Source organism: Engystomops pustulosus, chromosome 2 (assembly GCF_040894005.1).
Source record: "Engystomops pustulosus chromosome 2, aEngPut4.maternal, whole genome shotgun sequence".
NCBI classification, from domain to species: domain Eukaryota; kingdom Metazoa; phylum Chordata; class Amphibia; order Anura; family Leptodactylidae; genus Engystomops; species Engystomops pustulosus.
This window is the reverse complement of record NC_092412.1, coordinates 65,549,011-65,569,284: the sequence shown is the minus strand read 5'-3', so window position 1 is coordinate 65,569,284 and position 20,274 is coordinate 65,549,011. Positions and strand designations below refer to the sequence as shown.

At 38.1% G+C, this 20,274-nt stretch overlaps 1 protein-coding gene across 1 annotated transcript in view; it reads right to left on the bottom strand.

The window, feature by feature from the left end:
- ESYT1 (extended synaptotagmin 1) overlaps positions 1–20,274 on the bottom strand; it is a 60,721-nt gene that overhangs the window by 11,494 nt on the left and 28,953 nt on the right. The window contains exons 5-22 of the mRNA XM_072135067.1: positions 19,919–19,991; positions 19,262–19,351; positions 18,733–18,788; positions 18,141–18,261; positions 16,603–16,779; positions 15,524–15,606; positions 13,249–13,297; positions 13,079–13,168; positions 12,723–12,818; positions 10,194–10,265; positions 9,421–9,507; positions 9,165–9,314; positions 8,565–8,702; positions 7,197–7,373; positions 7,019–7,101; positions 4,697–4,745; positions 4,506–4,595; positions 2,591–2,686 (exon numbers count right to left, since the gene is read on the bottom strand). Coding sequence (XP_071991168.1) covers positions 2,591–2,686; positions 4,506–4,595; positions 4,697–4,745; positions 7,019–7,101; positions 7,197–7,373; positions 8,565–8,702; positions 9,165–9,314; positions 9,421–9,507; positions 10,194–10,265; positions 12,723–12,818; positions 13,079–13,168; positions 13,249–13,297; positions 15,524–15,606; positions 16,603–16,779; positions 18,141–18,261; positions 18,733–18,788; positions 19,262–19,351; positions 19,919–19,991 — 1,777 coding nt within the window. The remainder of the gene's footprint in view (positions 1–2,590; positions 2,687–4,505; positions 4,596–4,696; positions 4,746–7,018; positions 7,102–7,196; positions 7,374–8,564; positions 8,703–9,164; positions 9,315–9,420; positions 9,508–10,193; positions 10,266–12,722; positions 12,819–13,078; positions 13,169–13,248; positions 13,298–15,523; positions 15,607–16,602; positions 16,780–18,140; positions 18,262–18,732; positions 18,789–19,261; positions 19,352–19,918; positions 19,992–20,274) is intronic.

Sequence of the window (20,274 nt, the reverse complement as noted above, 5' to 3'; positions counted from 1 at the left end):
TTTAAATTATATGTAAATATACTACAAGATGGCGTCAGCAGAGTAATAAGGACAGAGCGCATTATGGCTCAGACAGTAAATGGATTTAATTTTGGTGGCAGGTCTTGCCTATGAGAAAAAAACCCTGGTATTTGTTACCATGCTTTATTCACTCTCTAGAACGCTTAACTCGTTGGTATGAATATCCTTACAGTCAGGTGGCAAAATGCACAGAAGGCTCAAAGGCTGTGAACTGCCTGACTATGGTCACTCCACAACAAGTGAAGAGTTGCTACTACCCTGTTTCCCCTAAAATAAGACATCCCCCGGAAATAAGACCTAGTACAATTTTGTTCAGGCTTAGAAATATAAGGCCTCCCCTGAAAATAAGACCTAGCGGCAGCCATTGCAGCAGCAGCTCCCCCCACGCCATATAGTAGTATTAGGAATGATTCTAGGGCCAATGATTCTAATAGAAATGGAGTCACAAGAAATACAGCATGAAATTCAGAGTTTGGAGAGTCATAAGGATGTTAGAGAAGTTGATTTTTTTTTTGTTCAACGATAAATGTAAATTCTTGTTCATGGAAAAATAAGACATCCCCTGAAAATAAGACCTAGTGCCTCTTTAGGAGCAAAAATTAATATAAGACACTGTCTTATTTTCGGGGAAACAGGGTAGAAGACACAGGGGAGGTTTATCAATAGTTGAATTGAGTGCAACTCACCAGTAATACGAAGGCTCCATTCACATTGACGTGTGCCTGCTGTACCATTGCACAGCGTGCACACATCGGCGCCGGGGAAAGGAGAGCTGCTCACCCTCGCCCCTTTCTATAGAGAACATGGCGCACGGCGCCGTATTTCGGGAGAAGATAGGACATGTCCTATATTTTCACAGGGTATGTAACGGTACGGGTGCTGCAACATAACGCCATGCGCCCATTGCCTTCTATGGGGGTTGTATATACGTCAGCCGTATATACGTCCCCCATACGGCCGTGTAATTGCAGCCTAAGATGTGAAACATATTTCTGGCTATTCAGTTTAATAGCATTGGACCAAAAAACGGTTGAAAGCAGTGCTTTTAAATACATCTTATTGATGCCCACTGTCATTTAAGGCACATTGTACATACAACCAAATTGTCAGTGGTGCCCGGCTAAGGTATAAGGCTACCGGCTGGCCACAGGTGATATTCTTTCCTCTTTCTCACACATCTCAGCTGATTACTTTAAATCAACATGCAACATTTTGGGGGAGGTCTATCACCGTTTCTATGTCAATTTTCTGTCGCAGAAGCTTAAAATAAGCAGGGAAATAATCGCAAATACTTGTGCAGTGCAAGAATTTGCAATTAATGTAGTGAATACGCCACATCCATGCCATTTGTGCATGGAGGGGGCTTAGAGGAGCGCGGTGGCTGATGGAGGGGGCGGGCATGGGGCATTACCACCCGTGCTGGTGTTCTTTTTAAAAAACAGCAATTTTTTGTTTGGACACGTCGTAGTTTTGCTCGCCAACCGCCAGATACATCAAGAGGTCTGAGATGATTCTCCTCCGATTGTACTTAGCTGAATTAAGTTCCCAATTTAACACTGTGGCTTTACGTCCTTATGTAATCTCTGTATGGAACAATGACCACCATTGTTTCATTGAGATATGGTCACTAATCAAATCAACAAGAATTTTGTTTTCTTATCAGCCAGCATGTACTGCAAATACCAGCATATATTGAGTTAACTGTGGCACTACCCATCAATTTGTGCAGCTATGCATTGATTTCTACTTCTCCTGGTGTGACCAGAGCTGTTGTGGGCGAGTCTGGATGATGGCTCCCCGCCTCCATACAGCCCAACTGGAAAAGTTGTGGATTGGCCGTAATGTTGCCAAAATGACTGGATTTAGCCTAGTCAGGGTAAGCTATAGAGATGTAAAATACCCACAGTGAGTTACTTGAGCTAGAGTGATAAAATAGAAAATACTACCAAAAAATACTATGGCAAATAATCACCTGTCATTTAGCACTTCTTATGGCTCACTGGTCAGAAGTGCCAGTGAGGAAACACGTAAGTTGCGTTGCTATATATGCAGTAAGGATAAATTGCGCGGCTGCAGTGCTGAGAACGCTGTTCCTGGGAAGCACCAAACACCCAGGAAATTGCTTGTAAATCACCCCAGGTATCGCACAACTGAGACTGGGATATTAGTGGCCATTACCAGTCCAGTCTGAGGACACTGGTTAGGCCTGGTTGGTCTGTGAGACCACACACACACCACATACAATAATAAAAGGGGCTTACTGACCGCTGGCGGTCTCCATACAATTACTCATATCTTCCATTTGATCCTCAGTATACTTGTGCTCTCAAATTTTTTCGTTTCTTGGGCCCAGTTTTTAAACGAATGTGCTACAATAAAGTTGTTTGTTATTTTCAATTTTTAGCATTCCTACGCAAGTGGTCTCTTTCGTGAATCACCAGAAGTTGTCCAATTGCTACTTAGTGGAGAGTGTTTAAGTTGCATGCTGTTTTGTGTTAGAAAAATAAAAAAAATATCTGTATAGAGAACAAAGATGCCCAAAAATGCTGCAATAGCAAAAAAAACTCACCAGGAGCTCACTAGCTCGCTCTAGATAGACACAAAGGAGGGCAGTAGAGAACTCTTCACTGTGTGCGGACTGAGAAAGGCTGTTCAACATCAGCACCTAAAAAATAAATTGAGAATTCAATAACACACAAGCAACATAAGTATAATAGAGCAAAATACCAGCAATATTAACAACGGAGAAATAAAGAAGTATGAGCACCTCAACATTATGTTTCCAGAAGAGCTGCAGAGTAGATCATTAACCACTTCCTTATGGCTGTACGACTATATGTCATACAGCAGTAAGACCAGACTGTAATATAGAAGCAGTATAATGCCTCTTACACCCATTACTGGCAACCCAGCCGTTCAACTCCGCATAACTCCTGGCTTTTTCGATAGGAGACCTAGCGATGCCCCACTGACCTTTCACAAAGTATCATCCCTCTCAGCCTTACATTCCTTGGAAATACTACTTTCTGACCGCGAATAGTTTCCTAGATCAGGCCGTGATTATGTCTATCTATATCACTTTTATGCTGTTACACTGTATATACCTCTCAATTCAAAAATGTATGCATTTCTCCCCCTCCCCAATGGGGACTATATCCCTTATATACAGGATGTAACAAAAAGGTTGGGATAATGGAATATCCTGCAAAATACACATCGGATGACATTGAATCAATCTAGTAATCAAGTCATAATGCATAAAAAATTGTTCAATAATGGAAATATCTTGAGAAATGCACATTGGATGAAAAAACAAATAAAAGTGACACATTTTTCTTAAAAATCTATCCACTGATACCAAAGTTGATCTGCAGTGAGCTGGGGGAATCTAATTTTTTATGTAGAAACTACATTCAGTGTAACCCAGGAACAACTACATAGAAGTGGTAGTTTTCACTTCTATTCGGGGGCTGGTTTAATGTGAGTCCCCACCTCTTACACATTGAGGAGCTTGATTATCCCCTCTGAAGGTGGGGATTTTTCTTGCTGCCTATGAAGTTTTCAAATATAAAATGCTTTACGTTAATTGCTCGAAAATGGTAACATTTGATAGCTTTTAGAAAAATATTGCATGCATTTTTTTTTCAGATTTTGGATCGGTTGTGTATTTCCACTTTTTCTGTGGTTTTTGCAAAAAAATTTCATTTTTTTTTGCGCTAAAGTGCCATCTGTCACCAATGTTTAAAAAAAAACCTAAGTCAAATCAATGTAATTTTTCCTAGGGAAGCCGAATTTGCAATAAAATATGGGAGTTCGCATTAAAGATTGTTAAGTTGCCGACCCACCCCAGGGAGTCGGGTAGGGGCCTAATTTGGTATTATTGGTAAGCTTTTTGAAAAATAACAATTGAAATATATTCATATTTACAAAGAGCGTGCACCACTGTTAGATTATCTAGTGCAAAAACCACATGAGTGAGGCAAACTGCACTAAGGCAGTTTGCACCACTTTTTATACATTTGGGCCACTGTCTTTACCATCTTCTGTCTGTAATTGGGAGTGTGAACTTGGCAATCAATTCCTGTGACCACAGTTGTCCAGAGCCTTCTAACTATACGATAGTACAGAGTTCCTAAACTTTTAATAAATAGTATTTATTTATTAAATTGTATTTTTTCTTCATTATGTTGACATACTAACCTACGGTTTATTCTCTTTGTTATGATGCATCATGACTTAATAAAAGAGATAACGTAAAAAAAAAAAAAAAAAATTGGTGAAACAAGAAAGCACAATTTTTTTCTGCAAATAATAAGACATTGTATATCTCTGCAAATAATAAAAAAGTAGCTGCTTGCGGAAAGGGGATTAACCCCCCGTCCCCCAAAAGAAAAGGACGCCATAAGAAAAGGGTTAAACATAAAAGTACAGATGAAGGCTGTTTTATTACAGACTAGAGAAGGCTGGATATGTGCAGGCATTACCTGATCAAGCTGAGAAGGTTCGGGAAGCAGAGACAAACATTCCACTTTAACATGTAATCTTCCTGATTTTACTACCTCCAAGGGCAGCCACTGTCAAATAGTAACAGAGTTGGTAAACATAAACCAAACACATAATTTATCCTGATATATAAGTTTTTTAAACACACACACACATATAATTATATATTTACCTCATCAACAGTTTTCTGTTTTAGCACTTTCTTCACCGCAACTTTACAGCTGAAATGAAAAGCATAAAAATTTGGTACACTTAGTTAACATTTTATATAAGTCTTTAATAAAAAAAAAAAAAAAAACATTGAGGGTGCGTTCACACGTTGCAGTAAAAACTGCATCGCAATCAGCTTTGAGCTGGTTTTAGGTGCAGTTTTGTCAATTGAACAGGTGAAAGACATGAACTGAACGAGTGAATGACATTTGTGGTGCAGGTTTCCCCTTCAAAATCAAATTCACTCATGTGTTCATGTCTTTCACCTGTTCAATTGACAAAACTGCACCTAAAACCACCTCAAATAATTGATATTGTTTGTGTAATGAAAAGTAATACAAATTTACAATATACTTTCCGTGTGATAATGCCTTGTGAGTGTGAAAATTGTACAACTTTTCATTTCACAAACCATATCAATTATTTGCTGAAAATGGCCAACCCCTTTAACTGAATTATACTCAGAGTGGCAAGTGGCAGACCTTGCAGGCTGATGACACTTGGGCTTCAAATGCAGCACCCCGGTTTGCAGCCCATTTCTGCATAGGACAAGAGCAATATAAAAGACAGCAGCACCCATATGCCAATATGTGGGAATTATCTGATCCGTCCAAAATCTAATTAAGATTTGGTGGGATAAAATGGTGGGATTATTTTCTCTTCATGTTCTTACTTTTGTTATTAGCAATGGTGGACATAGACAAGATACTCCGGCTTTCCTTTATTTTATCATAAGGCACCATTCTGTATTCTCAAACTATTAGAACTTGTTAAACAAGGAATCCATTAGTAATTCACTGTGGTTGGAGGTATTTTATTAAAAATAAAACTTAGCTTTTATTTTTCTTATATTTAAAATGTTTCAGGACTGTAAGTACAGATGTTTTTTTACAACAGTCTGTCGCTTTGTTTGCCCAGTTTGTTGACATTGAATCGTGGGCTTTCCACCTAATTTTTAGGCCCTTAAGAGTCCCCACGGTAGTGTTTGTATACACTGCAATCTTATGTTGCCATTGTCCCCTCTGGACTCAAAGGACAGAAAGTTTTGAAGTACAGTGTGAGCGTGGTATTGTGCCACCCTTCACACTGTGTCTTCAGATAGAACAGCTGATGGATATTGTTGTGCCGCTAATATACCAGTATGTAGCATTAAAGTAATTGCACTTTGTTTGTTATAGCTACTCTGATTCTCATGCAACCGCGGCTATCTACCAACAGCTGGCGGCTAACTCTTAACCCTAGCACCTTGGCAGGACACAGGCATCTACAGACAAGCTCATACAGCTGATAGCTTTAGGGCTCTTTCACATTGATGTTGATGTTCAGCTTCAGTTGCACATCCGTTGGGGTTTTTTTCTCCATTGTGTCTCCATTTTTTCTGCGTATCCGCAAAAAAACCTGAGGGTTTAACACTGCTTTGAAAACATCACAACTGGTTTTTCAGCCTCTTCAGTGAAAAAAAAAATGATGTTTTATCTGTTTTTTTTGCGGACCCATAGACTTCTATTGCCTTCTGTGATCGGAGAGAAAAATAGGACGTTTCATCTTTTTTTCCACGGACAACAAATCAATGAAAATACAAGCCAATGTGAAAACACCCACAGACATCAATGACTGAGGCATCTGTGGAAAAATAACTGAACCACAGACGTAAAAAAAATAGCCAATGTGAAAGAGCCCTTTCGGTAAGATTGGGAACCTATGAAGATGTGGCCTACGCATATTTGCATTTAGTAACATTGAGTACTGTATTAAACAGTGTCCAAAGTGTATACGGTTATGCTTCATTTACAAGAGAGTGGTAAGGTGTACTTGTCATTTTATTAATTTCCAAGCAAAATAGTAAAGGAATTACAAATTGTATAGTTCTGAGAAAAGACAATCCTAAACTGCTGTTCTATATAGCATTAAGCAATAACTAGAGTAGAGCTCAGGTTATCTTTTTAGAAATAATCATAAAGCGCCAAACACCTTGTGAAGGAAGACAAGCTGGAAACCGGACAATTGGCACAGATCCAGCAGGTGTAACCCCCAGGGATTTGCAACTCTTTGGGCAAGGCTGCATATTTCTCTCGCAAATAGGTATATATAGTAGGTAGCTGTAAATGGTGGATACGACTAAAAGCTACAGGGCAGCATGAAAAACCTGAAATCTCTGTAGATGGTGGATTCATTACGTTTAAAGAATAGGGATTACAAAATATACAAAAACAAAAGATTATTTCCTAATATTTTCCGAGAGGGTTTCGTTTATGAACCCAGATTTGATTTAACATTTACTGACCTTCCAAGAGAATCATCCTTGTCAATATCTTTATCGAATAACAGAAACTCAATATCCTGTCCAGGGACGTCAGTGACTATTATCTGCAGAATAAGTACACTTCGTTTGTATTATATTCACTGGTAACAAAACCTCCCTTGTATAAAGCAGAGGTCACCGCTGAAAATAATAATAATACCTCAAAGGTCTGATCCCAGCGTGGATTCAAAGTCTCCTTTATTACTCTGGTTTGTATGGATTTTCCTCCAGATCGCACTACAACATAGGGGTCAGACTTGCCTCTTATCATACCTCCCATGAAATTATCCTTGGCGATTAAGTTTTCGGCTTCAAGAACGAAGACACGTATCACATTCTAACACAAAGAAAAAAAAAACGATTTAAAATTAATCAATTAAATTTGCTATCTATAAAAATGGTACATATTACTTACAATAGCAATTAAGTTTCTTATTTATTTCTATTTTCAGCTCAATTTGTTCAGTTCTTAACATCAAGATGTAGCCCTCTAATGTAAAGTAAACATTTTTTTGCAGTATTACAAGTTACAGTGACTCCAATATTTATTTGATTGTATTCTCTCCAAATATTCACTAAGTCTATCATGTGTACAGTGTTCTTTGTGGTCTAATTGTCAGTAACAATAAAGATCTTATCCTCAATAACCAGGATGTTTGCTCCAGTCTGTTTCTTTAGCTTTAACAATACCAATTGTATTGCCTTTGGCACAAATTGGATTATTTTAGGAAAATACAAAAACTGTGAAAGCATTTCATAGGGGTATACAAGCCTAGCAGAATATAGTTGCATTAAGCAGTGTATAGTGCATAATGATACATAAAAGGAAACATGATGTGCAGTTGAGAAATATAAACAAATGGCAAAGGACATCTACAAGGTTAAGCAAATATGCTCCCAAAGGAAACATCCAAAGTGGATGGTATCTAAAAACAATCAATTTGGAGAGATAAAAAATCGTAGATGGTCTTGTTTCTGGAAGTCCTTTTAATCAGTCGTTATTGATGTAAAAGTAATTTTCAGTACCGGAATACTATACTAAAAGGTAATCAATATCCCACTTTTCCCCCTCAATAGTCTTAAGGATTTCCTGAAGATGTAAAGTGTGTTGATCTCCAAAAGACAAAGCATGGCTGACAGCAATATATTTCAAAGAAAAAACCAAGGTGAAAATTGTTTGCGGCAACATATTTAGGTAAGTTGAATAAAAAGAAATGCTTACCCCTCTGAAGTCTGTGATGACGTCATGTTCATTGCATAGGTCTGTGCCAATCATTGGCCAAAGCGTGGCTGCCAAGGCCAGGGATTGGCCCACAAGGCTTGACTGTCACCGCAGGAGGGGCAAGTATATCTTTATATTCAATTTTACCCAAATGCTGCCCAATCTGGGGTCTTCTGCAGAAGCAGAAAACCCCTATAAAAGTAAAGAATCACTTCTTTCTTTCTAGAATTTATGATCATCATGAATTGTGTTCCAACAGAAGTGTGATAAAATGCAATTAACATGTAACACAGACAAATATCTTACCTCTGTGCCAAAGTCCTCAGAAGGGCTGGTTTTATTTGGCCTCGGAGGCATGTCCACACTAGAGCCACATGTTGCCGTTTCGAGATCCAAGGTTTCAGATCCCGTAACTGCACAAATAGTTGGATCCAAATACAAAATCTGTGTGTCAGAAAGTAAAAAAAAAAAAGTTGATTGAAACGTTACATAACTGTATTGTTGTTGCATTATATAACTTTAAGTTACCATATATCAACAAAAGTATAAGGCCATGTGAATAGGAAGATTACGCTATGTTTGGGCAACCATACAGGAGACAGGAGGAGTGAGCGCTCGCCATTGAAAGCTGAGCGACATGTCCGGGAAATTGTGCCACCGGTTTACGTTTGTGTGCATGGAGCCCAAGACTGAGCAAGTCATGAAAATGATGTATTGTTATTGATGCAATTTTCTGGTTTATTTGTATTTTGGGTAGTAGATATGACATGCACAACATACTATTATTTAATATATATACTTCATATTGTCTTTTATTAACAATAACAACTCTTGTAGTTCCCATTGACATTAGATATTGAAAACCACCAAAGCTCTGGCGGTCTAGGTGTATAACATTATTATTACCCTCATAACGAGCTTCAGATAGATTCTGCTCCTTTGTCCAGAGTTCTCAAGCTGAAACCACTGGTCTAACGTCAATTGGTCACCAGAAAGTATCCTTGCTAATGGAATTGACAAGGAGCCCAAATTCTGCTGCCGATCGTCATCTTTCACCTTGAAAAAAAAAAAGCACAAAAAGGGGTTTTTTTCTTCTCTTTTCCAGCATTGCAGCTAATGGTAGTAGGGTGCAGCAGTAGTACTAACAAATTGCTGTTCTCACCTGTATATCAACGTCATAGAGGCTGGGATTACGTAGAAAGAAGCGAAACGGCTCTTCCCATACAGGACTGTTTGTGCTGTACACAGTCTGCAAATGTAATACCATGGTGCATTATTTCAATACACATCAGGGGTAAAACCAATTAAATATAGTAACACTTTTTTTTGGCTGTTTTGACATCCCAGTCAGGACTTCTACATGAGGCAAACACAAGGATGACAGGTTCATGATCCAACTATACCCATTAATGTTATCCCCCATATCCACTGAATACTTTGCAACCCCCACGGATCACAGTAGTTGGGGTCCATTATATCCCAAATGAATGAAGTGATGGGTTGAGCTTAGTACTGCACTCGCTATCTGTCAGTGCCATAGAGACAGCAGTGCACATGTTCTCCAGCAGTTTGTGATACAATTAACCCCTGTTCCTGCAATTTGTGGGGGACATTGGATAGGACTTAACTTATTGTTAGTGAAATACCTCTAATTTATAGCAGGGTAGGCAATGTTCTATGTTTTATGAAAAAAATAACGCATAAAAAGTGAAAAAGTAGTAAAAAGATTTACGCTCATGATGACATAGTAATAAGTCAGCAAGCTGTTTTATTAACATATAAATACATACCGTACCAAACATAAGAGAAGCATATTGTAATCTGACCCATAAATCCTGGACGGTTACCCCTTTAGTTACACTTTTGGGCCATGCCATATTTACCCACTGTCTACTGGTGGGTGATAGAATTCTACCACAGACCACGGTCACTTACCTTGCTTTCATGCGTCAAATCCTGGATCGATAACTGTACCATAGGATTTGGTTGGTATCCTGACTTCTTTAGCTAGAGAAAGAGAAGTCAATGGTTACTGAAAAAGAAGCATTTGACCTCAGGATAATATCTAGAGGTAACATTAGCAAGTACACATTAAACTGTGGTAAGTGGTCATGATGCTGCTCATTTCTATTATACAGATATTATAGATGCCATTACATTAATGATGTCATATAAAACCTAAAAACACAATAGATAGTAAGGAACCACAAGCTGGGACCATCATTTGAAGTCCTCTGACTAGGTTAATGCACTTTTGTATGATGATCTATAATTGCTTGCATTCCGTAGTTTTGTGTGGTATTTTGTTTCATGTCTCATGGGTTTTTATACCCATGGTCTGTGTTACATTAATTTCTTTTTATTTTGTACTTACCTTATCCTGCCTTCCAGCGCTGTGTTTTCCCTAGGTTTTGCCGCTTTGACAGCTCCGTGTCGCACTGAAATAATAATTCCTAACGCAGATTACGCAGCGCAGCACAGAACCTTGCCAAATCAGTCCCTATCCCCATTGGGGCTCACAATCTAATCAACCTACCATTATGGTTTGGACTGTGGGAGGAAACCAACACGGAGAGAACATACAAACTCTTTACTGATGTTGACCCTGGGACTTGAACCTTGTTCCCCAGCGCTGCAAGGCTGTAATGCTAACCACTAAGCCACCGTGCTGACATATTGCAAATACTGAGCAAGGCCAACGCATGCACAGTGTATATCTTACAGGCTTGTGTTCCATGCAAGCGATGTGGAACCGCTGGCTCATTGTATTCATGCGGTTTTATTTATGTATCATTATGATACATGTATTATGTATCATTAGGACAGGCACTTGATTGATGTATAATAAGTAAACTTTTGTATTTTATTAATTATGAATTGGCACCTTTTGTAATTACACCTTATGAAATTCACACCACCAATAAAGTATGGATATTATCCACTGTAATGATGGATTTCTATCAACACTTTTGACACAAGTATATTGTATGGTGGGGGTGCTAAACTTGGTTAGGTGATTAATTGAAAGCATATACGGTTTATACTTACCTGTCTGTCTCATTTTGCTTGAGAAAGTGAGACACGCCGGAACCTAGTAGCGTATGGAATAAACATTGCCACTTGGTTTGCGACTTCTTTCGTCTTTTGAGTGCTGCTTACTCTTTCCACTGGATATAGATAGATTGATGTAATGTATATAGGCTCCTTTAGAAGAGTACTACATCAGGTCTCAAAAGCTGATGGGAATGTTGCACCAGAGATTTAAATATATTATCCTGTAAAATCACTTTTTGTCAGTGTTTACAGTTTTCTCTGCTCAGACTTGTTTGGCAAATAAAAAGGCTTAGACACAAATTTTCTCACTTGCTACAAACAGTGCTTTGTCTTGAAATGTCATTCTCATACACCAGAAAAAGATTATAGGAGCAGCCGTGAAGCGTAACAAACAGTCAACAGCAATGCATGCAGTCACAGCAACATCGGAGGAAGAAACACAAAGCCGCTTATCATCAAGTTCATGCTAAGAGAACACATATAACACACGCTTCACCATTAGCCACAGGCAATAAATGTTCTGGACTTCTTACAGAAATAGGATTTGTCGCCGTTTGATCTCTCAAATCCTATATAATCCATCATAGTGTACCAGTTTAGTAAAAATTTACTAGTAGATGTGAAATTAGATGTACAGCTTATTTATGACACCTAATAAATTATCCATTACGTAAACCATATTTAACAGCATTAGCGCTTCTGTTTCTGGGTAAACTGCTACACTGCACATAAAATATACTGAAAATTTTTTTTACTGGTTATGCCTCAAATGCTGGTCGCTTGTAAAATGGGAGAATCTGATGGAGGGAAAAAAAAAAGAGCAGGGCTGACCATACACAGTAGACAGTCAACTCCCCCAACAATCTTATGCACATGCACATTTGTCTCAACTGACCTTGCATAGGTTGTAATGGGAAGAACATCACTTTCAGTAACTTATCTCCTGTGAATAATACGGCTGTGTGCTGTATGTCCATAAAATCGTCCAAATTCGTCACTAGACCAGACTCACGGCCGCCAAATACATTTTGTAAACCACTATCAATGGGACGTACGCCATTGTTTGCAGCCAATAGGACATCAGCAGCTGAAATGTATTTCATCACACCAAGAACATGCCCAATACAAGTCAATGGGGGTGTGAGTTAGTCCCAATTTTTGAGGCAAAAAATATGTTCTTGTGCATGAGCCTAACAGGTACAATGGAATCTAACATACCCTTCTCTCAGAAACTCCTCTTGGGGAACAGATATAATGCTTCTTTACAAATTTGATAGCCATCCAGCCATCCCACAGTCAGCTGTATTTCTTGCTAGGCTATAGCTAGATGTGCAGGACCAGCGTACAAACCACCAATTGCAATGAGTGTTAACCTACAGGGAAGTTGTATTTGCCTACATGAGTACTTACAGGGAGCTCATCTGCCCGGTCCAAGTATATTATGATAATAGCTGCGGAAGGTTCTTGACTGGTCTTCATTGTTATCTCTTTGTTCATTTTCATGACCTGGAGAGGAAGAAATACACACAATACTTATGGTAATGGTGACCATTAACTTCTGCTATTTTAGTACATTATATGTAAATCATACAAATTTATGATGAGAAGGCGACTGATAAAAGTGCATCGCCACCTCTTATGTTCAAAATATTTTATGACCAAAATTCTGTGCAGATTTATTATTTAATTTCTTGGTGGTACGAGTTTTGTCTATACATAAGGTGAACTCTTTCACTCCAATGTATAAATAAGGAAAGATATTTTACCTGCTCTAGTTGGGAAGTATTGGGCAGTAGTTTTAGCCATTCCAACCTGAGATGTAACTTCCCACTTTTGGTATTAGCGAGTTGAAACCACTAAAGAAAAAAAAAAGGAACAATTAATAATATCAATACCTCAATGTCGTAGAGGCCCCTCCATAGTAACCAATGCTAACCTTGTCAAGTATTTGAGCTTTCTTCACCTCGCCGAGATCCAACTTCATTCTACGTGGAAAAAAACATAGTTATCTTCACTGAAGACATGGTTATCCCACAACAGGAGGGGATAATACACCGATATAGTAGCTCACAAATATTTTCATTTCATTCAACACATCATTTAATAGCAGATTGTAACTTCTCAATGAAACAGAACATGGAAGCTTCAGAAAAAATTATGTACAGCAGCTCTCAGACAATGGCCTCCATGTCAGGCTGTGTGTAGAGGCCTAAAAGGAAGAACCCCATCTATACTGCTATATGGGCAAATTAATAATAGCAGTGTTATCATGTTTATCTGCATTTCCAAATATGTGTTAAAGTGCCTGTATATCCACAAGCCTGATGCAAGACTCTTTTCTTTATTATAACACCAAAAGTATGTTTATATATAGGTCCTTATAGAGCCCAAGCTACCGGCCACTGAAGTGACACTCCCCCTGCAGCCTCAACTTTTCCTCTCGGGAAAATATGACTCTTCTCTGTTCAATTTAAATGACTTTGTAGGGATTTTTTTTTTTTTTTTTTAACAAAAACAGACAACATTTCACATGACAGAGGTGATTGTAGGCAAAAATTTCATACCCTACCTGAGGGCGCTGCTGGTTCAATGGGATAAAATCTGGTGACCGGTGACAGGTTGCACCACCATATCCTTAAGGTGTCAAAATCCTCAAATTCTTTACACCCACATAAAATACCTTACAACAAGAACAGCCCTCACAAAATTGCTTTGACAAATTGCTTTGAAATATGGGCTGTATGGGACTCGCCCTGAAGAAAATATAATTTGTACTAGTAGTCTGACTACGTGGTCAGGTGCTCTTGTTACGATACTTTATTTCTTCAGATACTAAATTTCCTGTTTATGCCATTGTTACTTTACAGTATTTATTTAGATACTGCATTTCCTCTTCTGGAAATGGGTATTTTAGCATTTATTAACCCAAAAAACCCACATTCATTAACATTGAGAGATGGCTCAAGTATAGCTACATGGCATCCATCATGAACTTGAGTCTTCATATCATCTACATATATTGCTATTCTTGTACATATCATTAGGTGCCTATAGACTGGGGACTAGCTGGACACCTCTATATCCATTTTAGGTATATTGCTTTGTAAAAGGACAGTATGTTCACAGGAACTTATGGTTTTGTGTAAATAGATAAAAGATGACCACAGGAGATTACAAGGTTTTACGAAAACAATTTCAACATATTTCAGCACATAGATACAAGATAGATAGAATAGATAAACAGCAATTAGCAAAAGTATACTGCGTTACATTTCTATCCTATAAATATAGGACTTCAGTTAACATAAATACATTTTACTTAGATGCAAGTTTCTAAATCATCAAAACCTATTATTTGCATCATATTCCTATTCTCCCTTGATTCATAGTTATTAGATAAAATTGTGTTATAGAGTTAAACAAGAGGAGCTAAAAAAATACACCTGAATCAATTCTAAGAGTATAAAATCTAGACCAACACACTGACATTAAAGGACATCTACCATCGGATTTACTGATGGTAGAGGCGAGTGATGGAACAGGAACAGCACAAATGTTCTGAAAAGGAGTTTATAAAATTAAGCAAACGAGTCAGAGGGGCTCTGCCATTGATCACAGAAACGCCTTATGGCTCAGCCAGCTATTAATTTATGCACGTCCCCACTACGTTCATTGTAGCCTGGTCCTACCTGTCCATCTCGTAGACAGCCGCCAACGTCACCCTACAATGAACACAGAGGGAGCAGCAGAGATTACCTCTGTCTCATTTTGCATAATTTTATAAACTCATTTTTAGAGATTTTGCGCTGTTCTTAAGATATAAATAAAATGGTTCCATCCCCTAGAAGAGAAAACGAGCAAATGAGTTATGGCAGTCTACCACCATTAAATCCGATGGTAGATGTTTACAATGGAGAAAAATCGTAATTTGTAAGAAGGCGGCAAGATCTGTGTCATCCCGAGATGGTATTACTTAAATTATTTATACCTTAAATCATTTCTGGGTATGGATTACTTGGATAATTTAATCTAAATTGTAAACTAAAAAGTGCATTATATTCCAACATTATTTTGTGTAGACTTATGTGCTTCAAAATACACACTGAAAGCTAGTTTCATACATATTATAGAAATTATTAATTGCCTAGATGTGATATTACATTTTTCCTGAGCACCATAAAATTTTTCCAACTTAGAATTTATTCTTTTACCTTCCTAGGAAGTCATCTTTATCTGGGTCCTTATCAAACAACTCCACCTCAAGCTCTTGGCCTGGTACCTCATGTACTATAACCTGCATAAAGAACCAATAAATGATATGATAAAAAGTAACATGTATCATCATTTACATGCAAGTGAGACAGGGAATGTCAAAGAAAATCTATCAGACATATTTAATGTAAAATATTAATATTTAATCTGTGTATTCAAGCACTTGTTAAAAGGCTATCTGGTAATACTCTGGCTCATTTACACAGCTGCAGGGCATATCACAACATCCGCATCTATAAAACATCATCATATATACTATATAAAGACTGTCAAGAAGCAGTTAAGAAATGGTCCCAAATTTTTCTCTAGGGAAACTAACCATCAGAGGCTACGGCTCTTTTTTCCTGCAGTTTTTATGGCAGATGTTAACCCCCACTAAAGTCAATAGGGAAAATGGCAATAAAAGTATTATGAAGAGAAAACTGTTGTTGAATACAAACAAAATAACTTAGGTTTAAAATTTGTGATAAAGAGACTTGAACTTCGTAGACTGGATGTTTAGACCTTATTCTATAGCAGTGTTGGTGAACCTTTTAGAGACAGAGTGCCCAAAATGCAAACCGGACCCACTTATTTATTGCAAAGTGCCAACACGGCAATTCTAGCATTAAATTATTAAAATCTTCTTGCTCCATGCTATAACCACAGCTTTCAAGGGTCCTGAGGACACCAATATCGTTGACAGAAGGTGGGAAAATTCAGATTGCCATTGGAGCTTCCCTGAACATGAAAAATTGTGGGGCCAAGAGCAGGAACTTCAATGGCTCCAATGATAATGTGACCCTGTCCTCACCTTCTTTTCCTGCAGTCTCAGGTAAACCAAGATGCTTCACGTTTTGGGCTACTTGGGCCTGCAGGAGGATCCTTCAAGTCCTGTCTGGTGAATTCTGTGCTGGGGCAACAGTCTGAGTGCCCACTGAGTGGGCTCAGAGTGCCACCTCTGGCACCCGTGCCATAGGTTCGCCACCACTGTTCTATAGTGTTTGCCGCCACATTTCTGTGGGGAAATGTGCTTTACCTCATACATTTCTTTCCATACAGGGTTTAGATTTTCGTTTATAACACGGCTGGTGAAGACCTGAGTCCCAACACGTAGGATGGCATAAGGATCAGACTTTCCGGATAGTAAACCACCCATCTGAAAATCCTTAGGTGATAGATTTCGGGCCTCTAGAAGATGAATGCGCACAATGCCCTGAAAAAAGGTGTAAAAACTGCATATGAAAATAGAAACGCATCACTGTGTAGTTAAGACATTGCTGTCTAACAACTATGTTATTAGATGCCAGATATATAAATTGTACAGATAATCTCATCATGGTTCAGGGTTTATTTAGCTTCTGAACATTCACTAGTATCTTCCACACAGAAAAAGAGAGATAAGACCGATCCGAGATGATGAGATCCAGGAGATATAAAACACAATGACACTCAAATCTGCTAGGACCACCTAATCAATAAAACACACAGTCAGATCTTATATAAAGACCTTATTTGTCTGTAGTTTGTAGAGCAAGTCTCTGCACACTGCTACTTGCTGGCAGGAAGTGCCTGTCCCTTAGCTGGTCTTGTAATGCAGGGGGAGGGACAGGAGGCAGAGAGCACTGCAGTGTGCAGACAAGAAAAGCTTTTCACGAGAAGAATCCAACCATAGTCAGAAGATTTACGGTTGGATCCAGAGGCAACCAAATGGTGTAAGCCAGAACTGATAAGAGACATTTTGGAGTTATATCTGTGAAATGCTGTATTTTTGTTAACAACCAAAAGTGAATTAAAGAATGAGTTATTTTGTTATCCTGAGTATATTTGAGAATTAAATATACTCTTTATAGAAATACCCCTTTAAAAGGAACTCTACCACAAGGATGAAGTATTGTAAACCCAGCACACTGATATGCAGGTATGTGCCCCATCTGGCAGGAACCGCTCCTCTTATACCCTTGTTTTAAAAATTATGCAAATAATCCTTAGGGGCTCCAGACTCCATAGCTCTTAACTGATCCCGATGCACCTGAGGCTCATTTACACAATTTTCAAAGCCTTTTTGGTAAAAATAAGGGCATAAGAAACTAGAAGAAGAGTTGATCCTGCTTGTAACTGTGCTTGGTTTACAACCCTGATCCTGGTGGTAGATATTCTTTAAGACAGATACCCTGTTTATCAACTATTCTTGATGGGTCCTGGAATCTGTGCCGATCAACTTGGCATCTTCTGCAAGCAATGCATGCTGAATAGCTGATCATGTCCTGTGTAGTGTTACATTCTGGTCTCTAGAAAGAAATTCTACAATTGTAATTCTTTCTTTTCCATTGTCTGAAAACAGTGCATCTGAAGAAATGCAAAAGCAATGAATTTCCCAAGATACAAACAATTTCCAAGGAGAAAAATGTCCATGTGTTAGGAAATAACTTTCTATTGCAAACAAAAAGAAAGTCATCTTATTAAAGGAGGATGGGAGAACATTTATGTTCAGCATTAGAATATTTGGAATTAGTATATATGATTAAAGTGTTGAGGACATAAGCCTCAAACTAATAAAGAAATCAAGGAAGTTACCCGAGGCAATGGGGAACGCAGCTCTGCTGTATGAAGGTCACTGGCAAGTGGGATTGTAAGACGATTTGGCAAAACAAGGAAGTTAGAAATGATGTCCATGATCATTGTGTCCGAGATTGCACTAAGGATGTAAAAAATAAATGGATACAAATAAAAATGGAGCTAATGTTAAAATGAGAAAAAAAACATCATCAGTCTATTAGCACTGACTGATAAGGGGGACTGATATTCCTAGATTAGTTCACACTGATCAACACCTTTTTGGTGGCTGCATTTACATGCAGTGTTCATCCAGCCATTTGTTGGCAGCTCATACTGTGGTAACATAAGCAATGAGTTTAGATGCCACCTCAGTACAGGCAAAAAACATATAGAATTGTCCTGCTCATCAGCCAGTGTAATAGGTCCTGAGCACTAAACTACTGATATTTGTCGTGCCTTAAAAGATATGTACAGACCAAATAGATTCATTAAAAATAATTGGCAAGACAGCATTTCTAAAGTATCATGTCACTTGAATAAGTGCTGATAACTAACCTTATAAAATGCAGAAAAAACATGGAAATAATTCAAAACAAAATGAACCACTTACTTCAAGCCGGGGATGTCCAGTAGGTTTGTAAGCCCCGTCCAGTTTAAGTCTAACATCTATGAAAAAGGCATTGTGTATATATTTTATTAAGTGTCTTAGAATTGACAGCAACTATACGGTAAATAAAAATTTATATGTGTACATAAAAATAATAATAATGGAGCGATTCCTGCAATGGACCTTTTTTATAATCAAAAACAAAGACACCCTGCCACCCACATTTCTTTTTTTTTTGTTTAACCAGAATACTCCTCTAAAGGGAATTACTGATAAATGAAAAGTAAAATTTTATCTTGACTTATCACAATAATGCACAATATACCTTCAGATCACAAAACTGGCTCTTATATTACTAATAATCTATCATCAGCAGTTGATCAGTGGGTTGAGTAAAACTTGGCACTCCAATGTTAAGCTCTTATACATTACAGTAAAAGCCAGAGGAACACAGCTGCATCTGTCCATACTGCAGGATACACTACGGATCGATCGGTCCACTTATAGCTTATGTTTCTTAATTATTACCTACCGGTCGCCTAATGAAGAATATAGTTATAGCTCCGATGATTGGAACATCGCCTATGAGTGGCTCCAAGATTACTCGCATCATCCCATGCAGCTTAATAAATGAATAAAATATAAAAATTAAAAATCACAAAGTAAGAGGTGAAGACTATAAAACCCAAGCAACATGACTTATATTGTGGGCAAAATGTATGCAAAATGACATAAAATTTGGCATACAGATTAAAATCCTAGGTGAATGTGCAACAGTAGATTTCAGAAAATATGTGCCAAATACACTTCTAGATCCCAACATAGAGGACTGGACTGACAGTCTATAGAGTGGAAGGAGGAGTGTACAGTAACTAAGTGATATAATAGAGACCCAGACTGTGGAGACTAACTGGCAAGTATTGAGTCACACTCCGTTCTTTAAACACTTAACTAAATAAGAATGTTTTTCTTAACAGCTTCTACTCTACATTGTGTACACAGTATATCAAAGGCATCATATTAGTTCAATCACCAGCTCAGAACTAAGAATATTAGGAAAATTGGATAAACTACAGTTTATAAGTAACATAAGGGTAAGAAATAGTAGCATTTCTCATGTATGTAATAGTTAGGTGCACTTTGCTTTAAAATTCACAAAATGTTTTCTCTTGTGATATCAGTCACTCACCTGCACACCCTTAATTCCAGCCTTACAAAAATATTTCTTCACCTCAACATCTATTTCCATGTCTCCAACATAACTGTAGAGAGTAGAGTTAGGTCAGTGTCATCACTGAAGGAAAAGCAATAAGGAGCCAGGTAGAGGTTACAGAGACTTAAAGGACATCTACCACCAGGATGAAGGATTGTAAACCAAGCCCACCCACAGAGGGGGCACACACCTGCATGTAAGTGTACTTGATTCAAAATCCTTAATCCAGGTGGTTAATGTCCTTTAATCTCCAAAACACAGAACATCACTTAACATTAGGGAGGCAATGTTGCAATAAACTGAACCATGTGCTTAACCAAAAAGCCTGCCAG